The sequence below is a fragment of the Xiphophorus maculatus genome, chromosome 11 (genome assembly GCF_002775205.1).
Source record: "Xiphophorus maculatus strain JP 163 A chromosome 11, X_maculatus-5.0-male, whole genome shotgun sequence".
NCBI lineage: Eukaryota > Metazoa > Chordata > Actinopteri > Cyprinodontiformes > Poeciliidae > Xiphophorus > Xiphophorus maculatus.
Genome location: NC_036453.1, coordinates 18,311,239 through 18,327,024, shown reverse-complemented (window position 1 = coordinate 18,327,024; position 15,786 = coordinate 18,311,239). Strand labels below are relative to the sequence as shown.

At 38.7% G+C, this 15,786-nt stretch overlaps 1 protein-coding gene across 8 annotated transcripts in view; it reads left to right on the top strand.

Annotated features, from left to right (window-relative positions):
• LOC102218549 (pro-neuregulin-2, membrane-bound isoform-like) overlaps positions 1-15,786 on the top strand; it is a 124,645-nt gene that overhangs the window by 104,930 nt on the left and 3,929 nt on the right. For 3 of the 8 annotated variants that reach the window (XM_023342156.1, XM_023342163.1, XM_023342162.1), the window contains exons 4-11: positions 1,683-1,745; positions 3,545-3,665; positions 8,061-8,119; positions 11,531-11,554; positions 12,901-13,003; positions 13,510-13,633; positions 13,719-13,846; positions 15,394-15,615. In XM_023342156.1, coding sequence (XP_023197924.1) covers positions 1,683-1,745; positions 3,545-3,665; positions 8,061-8,119; positions 11,531-11,554; positions 12,901-13,003; positions 13,510-13,633; positions 13,719-13,846; positions 15,394-15,615 — 844 coding nt within the window. Of the gene's footprint in view, positions 1-1,682; positions 1,746-3,544; positions 3,666-7,607; positions 7,685-8,060; positions 8,120-11,530; positions 11,555-12,900; positions 13,004-13,509; positions 13,634-13,718; positions 13,847-15,393; positions 15,616-15,786 lie in introns of all 8 variants that reach the window. The other 5 variants (XM_014471313.2, XM_023342158.1, XM_023342157.1 and 2 more) reach the window with 5 other exon arrangements.

Here is a 15,786-nt window from a genome sequence, read left to right as displayed (position 1 = left end):
GGGGTGTGCTGGTATGAAAATATTATTGTGTTTTGTTAAACCCTGGAATATGGGTGACAGTGAAGCTTAGGAGTTTAGACATGTAATCCAGTTGCAGCTGAGATGTTTTTCATGAATCACACATTAACTAATCTAATCAGATTAAACCTGCCGTAAACGTATATCTTGGTTTATTATTTGGGTGGATGTTTATTGGAGTTAAACCTGAGATTCTTTGAGTGTGGCCTGCTCTGCATTTTGAGAGTTGAGCAGAAACTTCTTACTGCTTTGCAAGGCAGTTGTACTTTCATCATGTATGCGCTCGCATTTTTAATTTTTATAAAAGCTTTGTGTTTTCTGACTAGAAACAAGAGCATTGACTTAGTATATATATTTGATTTACCTTGTTTACTAGCGGAAGAACAAACCTTTCTAGTTTTTTGTCAAAGCAAAACATCTCTACCTTCTTGAAATAATAACGAACGAGAAGCAAGAGTTGTGAAACCTCGCCGTGGAGGCAAACAGACCCAGAGGCCTCGCTGAAGAAATTCCTTGAGCAATTTCTTGTCACAGCACTTTGCACGGCATGAGTATCAGACTACAGATATATTGGAGCTATTGACATTTTTTTCTCGGTGCAAAGCGTTTGTGTCTCCACCAGCACACTGCAGCATCTCACTTCAGGTACAATCGCATTTCAGCATCTGACATGCAAAGCACAACCCTCTCTCCTCAAGCCCAATCCTGCCATGTTTTACCTGTCCCTGTGTTTTGATAAGCAGACTTCATCCCAGGCATGTTATGTCAGCTCAGTCAGAGGAAGGGGGATTAAGTTCAGATACATGACATTTCGGGCCATTCCAACGAATTGAGTCAGTGCATAAACAACTCCTACGTTATGTCAGGGAAATATTTATCTTTCTTCGTAAAAGCTTCTTGAGATAGTGTCAACACTGCTTAGAGACACAATTACATCTGAGGCTGAGCATCGAAGAGTCCTTTTGGAGATAAAAGTGTGGTTTATAAGTAAATCACAAAATACTTGTGGCTATACAGGACTATCGCTCTGATAAAACTGTCCCAGAAGTGCATATTTAAAGAAATACTAAGCGTGGCCATTAATCATATCGTTTATTCATATTTTGACTTGAAGAGATTGCATTACGGTGATCTTTTGGTGGCTATTAAGAGAAATAATTCAGCTTCATAAAAACAGCAGCCTTTATGATTTTGTCACCTCAAATAAACGTGAGTAAAAGCCTTAAAATAAGTCACAGTAGCATACATTAAACTTCCCAGCGTTCAATTTAATTCATTGACATCATCATTTCTGTTACCTGTACTATCGACAATATTTTCCTTTTAGGCGCCTAACTCCACAGTACAGCCACCCACTCTCCACAGCTGCATGCACACAGACTTGGGAGAGGTTTAATGTCGGATGCCCGGCCTGACACCCCCGGGAAGGGAGGGAACTAGGTTGAATGCGAGAACCTCCAGGCCTACAGCAAACCTGCTCTACCACCCAAACCACTTCCATCTACTCTAAAATTATTGCAACTAAGCCAGTTTTCAAATCTATTCTTTTCTATTTGTCATGGTTGGTTGTATCTTTTTTAACTCACATGCAGAATCACTGACATGTTAATAAATTAATTGTACCGTACTTGTTGTAAAACACTGGTTTCTTTGTTATCTTTCAGGCGTGGATTGTACAATGAGCAACTTCTCTTGCAGCACCACTACAGAAAGGACAAAAGGAACAGGTGAGTACATGGAATAATGTACAACAAGTATGAAAATCTTTGGTTAATGGGGGACAGAAAGGTTAGACTGACAAGAACAAGAAGGTCGGCTTTGGAGGAGGATGTTCGTGGAGGTAAGTGTTCCAATGTTGTTCTTCGAATCCTTCTTAGAACGTGGACGATTTCCAAGGAAGTAATTTCAGAGAACACAAAAGGAGAAACTCAGTTGGGATTCTACAGGAACACAAGTATACACAAAGGTATACTAGTAGACTAGTAACATAGAGAGCAACAGAACTGCATTATTCCTTTCCTGATACGACGATTACACAGGGATGTGAGAAAGGAGCCAGCAAAAGCCATGGACCCCAGATCTGTGCTGTCACCCTGCCTTAACAAATGCCTCTTGGTGGCTCAGAAGATCCAGATGGTGGAGAAGCTGTGCAGCTGGTGATCATGGAGTCATCTCTGCTTGATTTTGGACAAACAGAAGGTCGTGCGCTTAGGTTTGGAAAAAAGGAAATAGACAGCAGTGGGACTGACGTTGGATTTTATTAAGGCACCTTGAATATCTTATAATAGCACTTAAAGGGGAAGTCTTTTGCAGAAAACCATGCCTTTTGGCCAAGCTAGTATTTTGGGCCTGGAGTTCTTTTATGCTTGTTAGTTTTGTTTAGAGATTCCTTGGAGGGGTGAAGTAGTTTAGTTCCACATCTTTCAGTCCATATGCTGGTGAACTATATGTACGTTGGCATGGGATTTATGTGCATGTTCGATCACCGGTAAACGTTGACCCCGTGAATAAGGATTAGAATTGGTTACGAACCTAAATGTGACTTCCATTTCCTGACTGAGTTGTTCATTTTCACCATTATTTCTTGGATGGAAACCTGAACTAAGCATAACTTTTCCGATTGGGAGATACCATGAAGTCTACACACGTTTTGGATGAAAAGGTTGGTTATCTTGCTGCCAGATGGGAGTTTTTTCTTCATCAATGAACCATCAAGACTTGGGGAAGCAATTATTCATAGATAGGATTATTTTTGAAGAACCCAGTAAAATGTATCAAGACGTCTTTGACCAGGACTTGGAATACAGCAAGGGCAAATCTGAGTTTGAAGGGTGTTGCTGTCTGAGTTTCAAAAGCTTTTTCCATCATTCCCCTTCCACATGCAGGTCAGATGATAAGTTTTGTGGAGGTCTCTGTTGGACAATGTAGTGGTGCAATGTACTGATCTGAATGCTGTGGAAATGAGAGGCAGTGATTTGGTTGAGACCGTGGTATTCAGTAGACTTGGGGAGCTATCTTTCTTCAAAGCAGACCTGATTTCAGGTCTTGAAAACTTGAGACCTAATCTCAAGTTTTGAAAAACTTTATAATTATTAATTCATACAAAGTTTCCCTAGGACATAAATACAATGTGACAAAGGTTAAAGACTTTTCTCACATCTTTACCACCACGTGTGGGGTTTCTTGTTAAATAAACAGAACAATTTTTCATCTAAATGTTTAAAGATTATTATTTATGGTCAAAATATGGACAAAAACTATGATAAATGGCCATGCTTAGTTCTTATTTAACTTAGTTCTTATTTAACTTTGTACTTGTGAGATTTATCACATGTATTTCTTGCAGAAAATACATTATTATTGTCTAAATAACTCTTCAATGTTCAAGTTCCATCATGGTGTCTGCATTGCCTGACGTTTTGCACATCTTTACAAGTTTTGACAATATTTGTTGAGGTCTGGGCATGTATGTGAAAATGTCTTAATGTTGTCTGTTTCTTTTTGTTCTTTTCTCTTTTTTTTCTAGTAACCACAACGCTATCTCCAGGCTCAGGCCATGCCCGAAGATGCAATGACACAGAGAAGACCTTCTGTGTGAATGGCGGCGACTGTTACTTCATCCCTGGTATAAATAAGATTTCCTGCAAGTGAGTTTTCGTCCTGGTGATATTGGGATTCCCCGTTTTTATTGTCAGAGTTTGATCTTTACAAGATGTTTTGCTGTGTAATAACGTTCTAGCACCATATTAAAAATTGTTTTCATCATTATGCTGCAGTTTTCAGCAGCAGTAGTTACACATCAAGTGGGGGAGGGGGAAAAACTCAGTTCCTCTAATCTGCCACCTGTTGTGTATTTTAACGCTAATAATGAAGTGAGGCGGTGTGCTTACTCTTTTAAGTTTTGTTTAGTGTAGAGAAGGGCTGCACATTAAAAGCCCTTTCAAAATGTCATGAGTCACTGGTTTAGTAGTGAGCAAATATTTATGCCTGTTCGAGGCCTCCAATGAGATAAATACAATCATTGCTTACATTTGACAGAAGGGATCAAGGCCAGTGTGCAAGGATGTGTTTAACTCTGTATCATTGCTTTCTAAGTGGAAAACGGGTTGACGTTTTCTAAGAAACAACCATTTTTCTCTCCCTCTGACGTTTAGATTTGAGTTTGTCTGATGCTTACAGTCAAGAAACATTAGTAAGGATGGTGTGTAGGAGAACATAAACAACGAGTTTTCTATTTGTTTTCATCAGACATTTTTATTTTTGAGCAGATGTTTACTCATTCGGGTGATCCTCAAATGTTTTCTCTAAACTTTAATACATTTCTAATTTCAGGTTCAGAGTTGGTTAACCTTGGCTTGATATCTTCTAATCTGTTACAGTACCTATAAAAAACCACTCCAAAACTATTTGCTAATTCTATGATGAAGTTTTGCTGTCAAGCCGGTGATTTTAATTTAGGTTTTAGTTTAGCTATATTTACGTAATGTGGCTAAATACAAATGCATGCTTCTTATTTTCAGATTTTCAAGTAAAAAATATTCTATCAGATGCAATTTTACTTCCACTTCTCCATTACTGTATATTGTACAGTATACAATATACAATATTCCGTACTGTATACAATATATTGGTTTACCACATAAAATAAAAAAAAAAAAAAACAACACAAAGGCTTGTGGTTGTAAAGTCACAAACTCTGAAATGATTCTAGCAAGGCACTGTGTTTTACTTGGAAAAAATGCAGATTTTTATTACTTCTAGTTTATGAACTGGTTAAATGAAAACAATATACAATCCAATGTGAGTTGCATGTTTAAAATCCGAGAAAAATTATACATCTTTGCTTCAGGTTAGATTATTGAAAGAACAATGCAAACCGTTCCAAATTTTGATGAAAAACAAAAACAGTTAGTGAGTATGATATTGCTAGTTTGACTTTATAAAGTAGAAACTAATATCAGAAAACAAACTAATCTCCCTCCAAAGGTTGCCAGGCGTTACCATGCAGATTTTTCTGGGAGCACAAACTGTCACATAAGTCTGTCAGTGGTTTTGATGTAAAGTCGAAATATTAGCAAGGCTCTGCTGCCAAGTCGGCCAGAGAAAGTATGTCTAAACAACCAGCGAGGACACGGCTGCAACCAAAGTTTGATAGGCTGTGTACAAATCAGAGGCGGCAATAATCCAGCCGCTGCAGCTAATTCATTCACGGCCGGGGCATAGGTCCAGAAACGTTGGATAATGCGGGGAAGGCCTGCAGCAATTTGTTGTCCCACTGCCATTTCACTCGACACCGACCAGGTTTCTCTTTGGTTATAACTGAGAGGCTAAACAATCATGTAGACAACAAGTCTGTGTTTCACACCCATCTGCTTCTCATTGATGTACAAGTTTTGAAAAAGTGAGGTTAATTAATAAACTAAATATATTTATGTGTAATCAAATATAAGCAGAAAAATAAACAGGATTACAAAGAAAGTAAAACACAAACAGAATCAACAAGAATATTTTTAACTGTTAAACATGATGATTTTCTTTTATATTAGATACTTTTATGCAGTGGGAAACAAAGATAGTCAGATTTTGCTAACAGGAGTTGATCATACAATTGCTGGCAAAACTTTTTTTTTTACATTTTGTGACAGGTTAACACAGATTACTGCATAATTACAAAGTGGAAGGAAATGGATAAATGGTTTCAGAGAGTTTTAAAATTAAATTTTTGAAAAGTGTAGCTATCATTTGTATTCATCCCCCTTTACTCTGACAGCCCTAAATAGAGCAATCAGTTGCCTTCAAAAATGACATCTTAAGTAAACACATGTCCAAATATGTTAAGTTTAATTTTAGTATAAATCCAGCTATGCATTAGTGAACAGACAGCATAATGAAGATCAGCACAGCAGACAGTTCCAGTATCAAGTTGTGAAACATTTAGGTGGCAGCCTCATGCCACATTTATGCTTAAGGGATATGGCTATATTTGTAATCTATAAATGTGACACAGAAGGTTTTACTCTTAGGTTCAGTTCATTACAGTGAGCTGGACACAAATTAACACATTTGTGCTGTCAACCTTGTCTTGCTTTTTCTTCTAAAATATGCTTAAAATCTATTAGAACAAAAAAAAATAAGTATTACAAATTACATAATAAGTAAGTACAAAAAAATATTTCTACCTCACTCTGGGACTGAAATATCTGCAAACAGCAGATCCTTCCAGACAAGTCCAAACCTATGCTAATTTGCTTATTTCGTTCTGCATGTAACAAGTTTGGTTTTGGTCCCATCCCAGAGCCCTGTTTTCTCTTCTAATTTTTTCTTAATTACTCATCAGGGTTTTTTTGTTTTTTTTTAACTTTCAGCAAAGATTTCTTGGATTAGCCAGTCTTGTGTTACTTGTCGGTAAAACGTTGGTGGCCCTTTGAAAGGCCCACTCTTATCCTAATGGGACTATAATGAGGAAGTATGGTCAACACCCTTGATCCTGGAGATAGTCTGTCTTCAGTAACAAAAACATTAAGCTACATGCTATCACCATAAACCATGTAAAGTAAACAGTCCAATATTAGGAAGCATCTATGTTTTCACAAATTCCAGTGAAAAATTTGGAGTTTACTTTTGTCTGATTTGTTGTTACAATAATAAAACTCTCACATTTGCAGGTTGTGAGCACAGCTACTGGGATTCCAAGAGGCTTTTCAAAGGAAGACCTCATTAATCTATTTTCAGTTTTGTTGCACAGGTTTCCTTCAGTTGATTTATGGATGAAGACTTGCATGGCGATAAAAGGGGGACTATCAGAAATCAGCTTTTATTTAATAATACCCATTTGTTGATTATTTTGTAAAAGTTTTGTGTTTGTTTTATTGATATGCAGAGGCTCTAGTAGGCCCTTTTATATGTGTCGGGCTTTTGTGATGAAAAAAAGTCAGATCATGGTAATGTTACTATCAGGAAAAAAAGTTTAATTTGGCATTTTGGTTTCCTTGTAGAAAAAAAGCCTCTGTCCATCACCACTGACTGGGTTTTATTAATGTATTCATTAATATATATGTCAGTTTAACTCTGTCTTTGAATTCATTTTTGGCCAAAAATGTATTTTGATTGAGCAACTCAGTTCTTTAGTTCAGCTTAGTTCCAGCAGACCACAATGCCTTGTAAGTTTATGGGGAATTTTAGCCAGGGCTGCAATTTATTTTGCAATCTCTTGCCTTCAAACAACAAATGTGAAAATTAGGAGACTTTTGTTGGATGTAGAACACAACCAACACATGACAGAAAATCCAGCAGCTGCTCATTTATTCATCTTTTCTTCTAATAGTTTCTTTTATGTTTTATGTTAATTTTATTGTCCCATCAAAAATGTGAAAAAATTCTTGAATGATTTTTTTTTATTATTTTTTTTTAAATCATGTCACTTTTTAGGTCTCAAAAGCCTGGCTTTAAAACTGGATACAATCTTGAGAGCCCCTCTTTTTTTCCCCATACATGACATGTCACGCTGCACGAATGAATGCCTTGAAATTTAAAAATGCACCCACTCCCCGTGTTTTCTTTTTTCATAACACATGTCTGCTCTTTCCCAGTTGTCCACCCGGATACTTCGGTCGTCGATGCTCGCAGACCGAGCCCCTGCGGTCGTACATGCCCTATCCTAATAAAAGTATGTCCACTTGATATGAGCAGCTGAGAACAGAGATGCAGTTGTCCCTGGATTCTTCCAGTGGACTCCTGTCACCCCGACCGTCTTGCTCTTTCTCCTTCTCTTCTTCCCTCTTAGGTCAACTTCACAATGAGCTGTGCACAGCACCATGCACACAGTGGTTTCGTCCATGGGGAACACTCTGCTTTTGCTGTCTATAGTTTTGCTGTTGTTCTAATTCTGTGTCTCTCTCCCTTTCTCCCACCCCTCCCCCCGATTTCTCCCCTTTTTTTTCTTACACATGCTCTTCCTTTTCACTCCACTGTCCCTCTATTTTCTTCCTTTTATTTTCCTCACTGATCTCCTCCCTCTGTTCCTTTGGCTTTCTTCCCATCAGGTGTCCAAATGACTTTACTGGTGATCGCTGTCAAACCTACGTTATGGCCAGTTTCTACCGTATGTCAACTTGTCTCTTCTGTCTCTGTGTCAGACTGTCCTCGTGTGATGCATGTACGCTGGGTGTAGAGAGATTGCACTCATTTCCTGTTCTTACCTAATAATTATATCTGTGTCTCCTTTGATGACTCATTCACAAGCTGGCACAGATTAGTAGAGCGTGTTTCTGTGGTTGGTCACCATGTGATTTGGCGTGTGCGTGTGTGTGTGTATGTGCTTCCCCTGTAGCTCAAAAGAGCTTCGCATGTGCTTTCCCGTAGTAGATTTGCCTGCAACCTGTTGTGAAGTGAAGTGATCTTGCTTTAGATGCTGCCTGAAACAATTGTTTGCACATAATGAGCTGCATGTAACAACACCGGCAGGATAAATGCTAAAACACACCTCTTTATGCAATCAGTTGCAGACATGCAAGCTTGGGCAATATTACCTGAGACAGTCCATTAATGCGGAACCAGATCTGAACAAAACCTGTCAATGAAAAGGCAGGTGAAATTTGATGTTCAGTGTGTTCCAGCCTAATGAAAGAGGAACACACGACTTCTCTACTGCAGAATGTCTCTCACAGAATTCCTTTATATTTACAGTTTTAATTAGCTGTATTGTCAGATGCAACATGAACCAACGTGACAGAACACTTCCCAATACTTGTTTAATTCTTGACTAATTGTGCCTGCATGCATCTGAAAGCCTAGCATCACATCCCTTCAAGCTGTGACAAGAAGCCCCTGCTCGTTTCACTTTCAGGCCAGTTGATCGCATGCTGAGTTCCTCAATTACAGCCATTCTGAGAAAATGAAAGGTTAGGGCTCCATCATTAAAAATACAGCTAGTTGTTATTGTTTGGGGGTGGGAGGGAGAGTTGTATCTGCTAACATGCAGCACTTTAGAAAAAAAGCAACAAAATGGCACTCACAATTGGAAGAGCCCCATTGCACAAAGTGCCTTGCAAAGATATTCAACTCTTTTCATTTTGTCATGTCACATCTGCAAACATCAATGTAATTTTTTGGAATTTTATGTGATAAATCAACAGGAAATGATGAAAAAGTGTGAAGTGGAGGGGGGAATGACACATTTCCACATGAGCAAAAACCATAAGGTGTTGCATACATTGGAAATGATGAATTTTAATATCTCAACTCTACATGGCGACATTGGCAAAGACAGCCATCAGCTGAAAGATTATCCCAAAATTGGTGGAAGAGCTGCTGAGAACTCTCCTGGATGGATCCTGGCCTCCAGGGATTTTCCTGTGAAAACAGTCTGGAGACGAGCTTCTCCTTCAGTCTGTCTGCCTTTAAAGCCGCTGAAGTGCTTCCAGTATCACAAAAGTATTCGACAGTGTTAAGTGATGCTGCAATACTGTTACAAAAACATACAGCTACAGAAAACATTCTTACATTTTCTACAACAATGAAAACAAGATTCCTTTCTGTTAAAAAAAAAAGACCTCCTGCTAATCCCATTGCATATGTGCAGTCATCGTGTGTTTGCAAGATCATACAGTTTCAATTTAAAGTACATAGCAGTGAGTGCATCTGCTCTTGTTAATCCGCCTGCTGATTACAGAGACCCGTCTCTGCGGTCCATGTTACTCAACTCGCATATGCTGTTTGTTGTGTGTTGGCAACGAATGAATTGCAAACACCCCATCTCTCCCCCATTGTCTCTCTCCTCCATCTTAACTACAAGTAATTTAACCTCACACTAAGCAGCAATGCACTGCAGTGAAATTACTTGTCTTTTGGCAAAGTATTGTTGTGTTTTTTCCGACACTCACTCACTTTGGTGCAGCTGTTCATCTGCGTCAAGGTCGGCGTCTATTTCCTGTTGCTGTGTAGTCGTATGGAGACAGGCCAGCCTTTCTCCGCTTTGTTCCTTGTACAACATCTTGTCAGCATAAAGAGAGATCAAAAGATAAAAGGCGAGTTGATATAAGTCTTAATAAAGTGATTTTATTCACACTTATTGAGCGCTTCCATGTTTGGTCGCATTGTAGCCACAAACTTTGCACGTGATTGTGGAGTGGAAGCTGTTTTAGAAAAAAAAAAAGATAACATTTCAATTTTAAGCAAAGTTGGGAAGGGCATTTTTCAAACTTGTATCTCTAAAAGCTTCTGATAACCATGCATCATGCTCCTTCCATATCAAAATGAGGGTGTTTCATATAAGAGCCCAATAAAACACGCTACATTAAAGTCTGTGATTGTAACATGAGAAGATGAGACAAAGTTCACTGGATACGACATTTTTCCAAAGCACAGTAAAAACATCTTAATTGTACACTAAATGAAGGCATATAAAAGGGTGCATCTCTCCTCATGAGATACAGCAGAGAAGGAGGATGGTTTCTTCCTCTCGGCCGTGAGGGCTTGAATTAATAAGGCATGTTGTCATAAGGACAGCTGGGACTCGCCTAAGCCCAAGCAAACCAACAGAGTTGCCAGAGTTATGGACTCGGCTAGTTGGTGCAACATCCCTATGGCCTCGCTCTGCCAGAAAGCTTAGGCCCAGCAATAATTCAACGATATTATTCCAATATTGAGTACAGCTGTATTGAAGCAACCCCTGTTCTCACAGCAGCCCTTTAACTTGCCTGTTCATGTGATGGGTGTGTCAGGGAGCTGACAGTGTAGCAGTTCTGCACGGCAGAACAGTGAAAAGCACAAGTAATCTCTGCATATGACACATATTTTCCCCAAACAGCACCAATGAGGGTTACTATGCAACCAAAATTCAATTCCCATTCACAGAGTTTGTTTACTTGAAACGTCTCTGCAGAACGGAATTGTAAAAAAAAATATAAAGCTGTGCCGCTTTCACTGGTTGTATGACAAACAGTGCCTCGGAGAGTAGTCATGCAAAGTAAGATGTTTAAGACTAAAACTTAAAAAAAAAAAAAAAGTGGTTCATTCTGTTAGGAGTTAATGAGTTAATACACGACGGTGGCACCACCATCCTGAGGGACGCTATTCTCAAAACGGTGTCTTCTTTTCCTCCAACTTCACAGTTATTCTCAGCGTTGTGTTGATTTGTCCCTTAAAACACAATCAAACACATTAAGGTTTGTGGTCGTGACAATGTTAAAGACTTTATATGTTGGGTTGAGACATGCAGCTACCAGAACACGTTTCACCTCCCTAAACTGAGAGCCCCAATCATGAATGTGAAATTAGCATTGTTCATTTGTCTTGTGTGGAGTTGTAGAGTTTAGTTTAAAGTGTGTGCTGCATGCTTTTGTCTTGTCTTGCACAATTTCTGACATGTTTGTTGTTTCAGTTGGCTGTGTTAAGTTACTTATCCGCCACTATGTATATGTATGCTCCGAGGTGCCACTACCTTAATCTGCTCTCTTGTTTCTTGTTTTTGTTCTTGTTTCTCCTTCCATCTGTCAACCCTCTGCAATGGCAGAGCATCTTGGGATTGAATTTATGGGTATGAAACAATCCATTTTGACTCTCAGTCCTAGCCTAGCTCCCACAATGTCCGTCAATGTGACATGCTTGTTGATTTGTAAAACACATCGTCCCCCTTTTTTTATTAACCAATCAACGTCTTTAGTGAGCATAACTCATACGAATGACAAGCTCACACGTCCTCCGCCCGGCATCATTAACATGGATTCAATACGTCCCTCCGTACATGTGATCAGATGTTTCCACCTTATACTCACGATAGTTAGTTTTCCCTTTTAGAAGCTTGGATTTTAATTTCATTCATAACAAGCATGATGTCTCATGTTTGTCCCTACCAGATGATTTGACTCCGTTTTCAGTCCAAGTCATTTTTCCTTCATCTCTATCTTTTTTTTTTTTCTGACATGCCTCGTCTCACTTTTGATTTACATGTGATCTCCTCTACTTTTATTGCAATCCTCTGTTGTTAGCCGTGCAGAAATGCAATGTTGAAGTCTGAATCATGATATGTGTGTTCTTGGCTCAAATTCTCCCTTTTCTAATGCATGATATTTTAATGTTTGACAGCCTTCCCTTTCCTTTCTATCAGCTTCTGTCTCTTTTTCATTGTTGGCTTTTGTCTTCTGACACTTTTTTTTTTTTTTTTTACCAGAAAAGAGCTTCAGAGTGTGAGATTTTAGAATAATGGCTAGAGGCATCCTTTCAGACATCGTGCAATTATACAAGTGCATTCACGCACTGGAACAGAGGAACACTATGTTATTGCAGAAACACCAGTATTATTTCCTCTGTGTAAAGTCATTATCAGCAGATGACATGCACCGTGAAATATTCCCCACTTTGCTCCTACAGATAAACTAACTTTATTTATGGTGCCATAAACTTCTCACAAATTGGCATGATGACGAACATGGCTGCCGGTGAATGAAAGACGGAGCCTCCTATGGGAGGGGATGTGAGAAATCTATCACATTACTTATCAAAGATCCCGTCAGCACAGCATTTTCTGCCTCAGCCACGCAGCACTGGAGCTCTTTTTTTGTTCAAACACAAATCACTCTTCAAAATAATCATATTTAACTTTTAAATTAACTTGTTTTTATAATGTTGTGACAATATGTTTCATTCCTTGCTGAAATCTTGAGTAGATGTATAATTCTGTAAAGTTTAGGACTGCTACATATATGTTAGACATCTTAGATTTTATTGCTGCTTAGAGCATATTGTGTTTGTGTTGCTGGGAGGATGAAGATTTATCCGACAGAATTTAGATCTGGAAAGTACTTTGGGAAGGATCACCTCCTTTGTGAAGCTAATTGTTTCCTGTCTTTTCTCTCTGTTGTCTCGTGGGTTTAATTTTGACAGAGGCAGAAGAACTCTACCAGAAAAGAGTCCTGACAATCACGGGTATTTGTGTGGCTCTGTTGGTGGTAGGCATCCTGTGTGTGGTTGCCTACTGTAAAACCAAGTAAGTCCTGCAGATGACATGTTAATGTGACTTATGTGTGGTCATTTGAGCCAATGGATTTTAGTGAAAAGATTATAAAAGCTTATCATAGGATTAAGTTTATGGTCTAAGGGGCATATATCATCACTTTTTTTCTTCAGTAATGCACATGCTTACAGCTGAAAATAATTTTAGATAGTTATATCTATTTTGTGTAAAGAAATTGAGAAAAATGTTTTCTAGAAAAAAAATATCTAGCACTAGGCTGACTAGAATGCAAAGGAAAGTAAAGACTGGATTTTTTTTTTTTTTTTTTGCCAAAATGTGTTTTTAAAGTAACCAGTCCGATTTGAAAAACAATGAGTAGGTCACTATAAATATATATATTTTTATTTATTTAATATAAATAAGCTTTAAAATATAATGTGATCCCTCTAATATGCAGTTTTATGCATAATTAATTCTAGTTCTTTTGTTAAATTGCAAGCTTAACATTAAAAGAAAAATTGATCAAAATCGTTCCACAGGAAACAAAGAAAGAAGATGCACAATCATATGCGACAGAACATGTGTCCTGAACATCCCAATCGTAACCTTGCTAACGGACCTAATCACCCAGGACCCGGCCCGGAGGAAATCCCTATGGTGGATGTACGTTTTTATGAGAACATAAACATATCGAATCAAAGGTTTTCTCTCTTTTACATTTCTTAATCGTTTGATTCTAATTTTACAGTACATATCAAAGAATGTCCCTGCAACTGAGCGAGTCATACGGCCCGCGACAGAGCGATCATTCCCAGCCAGTCACGCCTCTTCCAGATCTCACAACTCTTCCACACGAGCCCACTCATCAACTCAAAGGTAAGCAGTCATTATGCGTCACGCTGTGTGTGTCATGTTGTACCCCCTTGCACTGATGTGATGTACTTCAACAAAAATTCATCCTTTGGTTAGATTGTGTGACTAATTTTTGCTAATCTACTCATTCTCACTGTATTTCTGACTACTAAGGGTTAGGTTTTATTTCAGATTTGTTTCTTCTTATTGGGCTGTCTCTGTTGTGTAAGAGCCTTATCTCTTGTCCCAGAGAGTTTTGGAGAGTTTTGTTGCCTGTAATCATCACTAGGTGTCCTCAGTTTCCCTCGGGTTCTCTCAACCTGTTTCCTTCAAATCATCTTTCCACCCGTTGGCTGTTTCTGTCAAACTCTTTTCTCTGCTCTCCCAGCATCTCAACTCAGAGGATGTCTGAATCTGAAAAACAGAGGATGCTTTACAGATTTCCATTTTTCAGAATGTTCCTTTGATGTTAGTGTTTTTGTGTTTCTCAGTCTGTTTGGTTAGTTGTTTGGCTCGTCCCGCTTTGTTGAGATTTTGGCTAGTTTTAGTCAAATAAAGGTTTTCCAGTTGTTTATCTGCCTATGTTTTCACTACAGATAGACAATGCAGGAACATGCCATTCATGGAATAATTAAAATGATAAAGTATTTGCCAACATGCAAAATGCATAGTATACAAGTATTCATACAAGTATTGAAATGATTATCTAATTTATTATAGAAACAAATTCCATCCAAATCAACTTGAACAAGGGTGGAAAAAATAAGCTCTTGGATTATGCCGGACATTGATCCAAAACACACGCTAGCAACTCAATTTCTGACAGGACAGGGAGAAAACAAGTTAAGTGATGGTTTGGTTTTAGCCTAGTCACCACCCTGAGTTAAACAAGCTATAAACAGGCAATTCTTGTTTGAAAATCGTCATTTTTTTATCGAAGCAAGCTATTGTTTAGTTGAGTGGGCCAAAATTCACCCACAGCAATGTAAGACTGATTTCCATTTATGGTAACTTTTTCGCCCCAAATACATGAACTCACCATTTAAGAATGACTTTTGTGTATATTCCGGTTATCGATGCCTGAAATTTATGTGACGATCAAAAAGAAACCTAAAAGCTGTGATGAATTTGTTGGGATTTAGGATAATATAAAACAAAATTGTTTACTTGGTTGGTGAATTCAGTTGATTAGAAATATTTTTGTTAGATAATAATAAAATAAAATTGTGAGTTAAGCTTTTAATGTTCATAACAGATACAAGTTTTTTCAACTTCAAGAAAATACTATAGACTAATTTTTGCAGCATTGAAATAAACCCATCTTGTTTAGTGTACAGGAATATCACCACCATTAGTTTCTACTGGTCAGATCAGCTACAAGGCAGGAGATTACGAAATAGAATCTGTGGTTTTAACACACATGAATTATACCAAAACGCTTGCGCCTGCGGAAACAGTAAAACGGTTCCTTTTGTTCTCCGAAGGCATTCTTCAGCGTCTACAAAGAAAGAGAAATATTTCTTGGGGACACTTCTGGGTGTGGGTATGTTAACACCTATTTTATTTGACAGACATGAGGAACGGACATGGAGCCTGGAACGTTCTGAAAGTTTCCTCTCTGACTCGCCGGGAATGATGTCATCGTCCGTGGGGACCAGTAAATGCAGCAGTCCTGCGTGCATGGAAGCGCGGGCGCGGCGAGCTGCTCACTGTGGTTACTCTGATCCCCATCGGCCGGGGCTGCAGTACGGGGACTCGTTCGACTCGCTGGGAGACTCTCCGCACAGCGACAGGTGGGAAGCGAGGCCTGCCCGGCCGATTTGGCTCTGTCTGTAATAAACACGCTGAAAAGTTTCCCCTCTCTGCTGGCTCCGTGTCCACCTCGGGAGGCCAGCGAGGGCAATCAGTGGAAACTGACACACAGCAGGCATGATGTTCAAATATGCAAAGGAAGGCAAAATTAG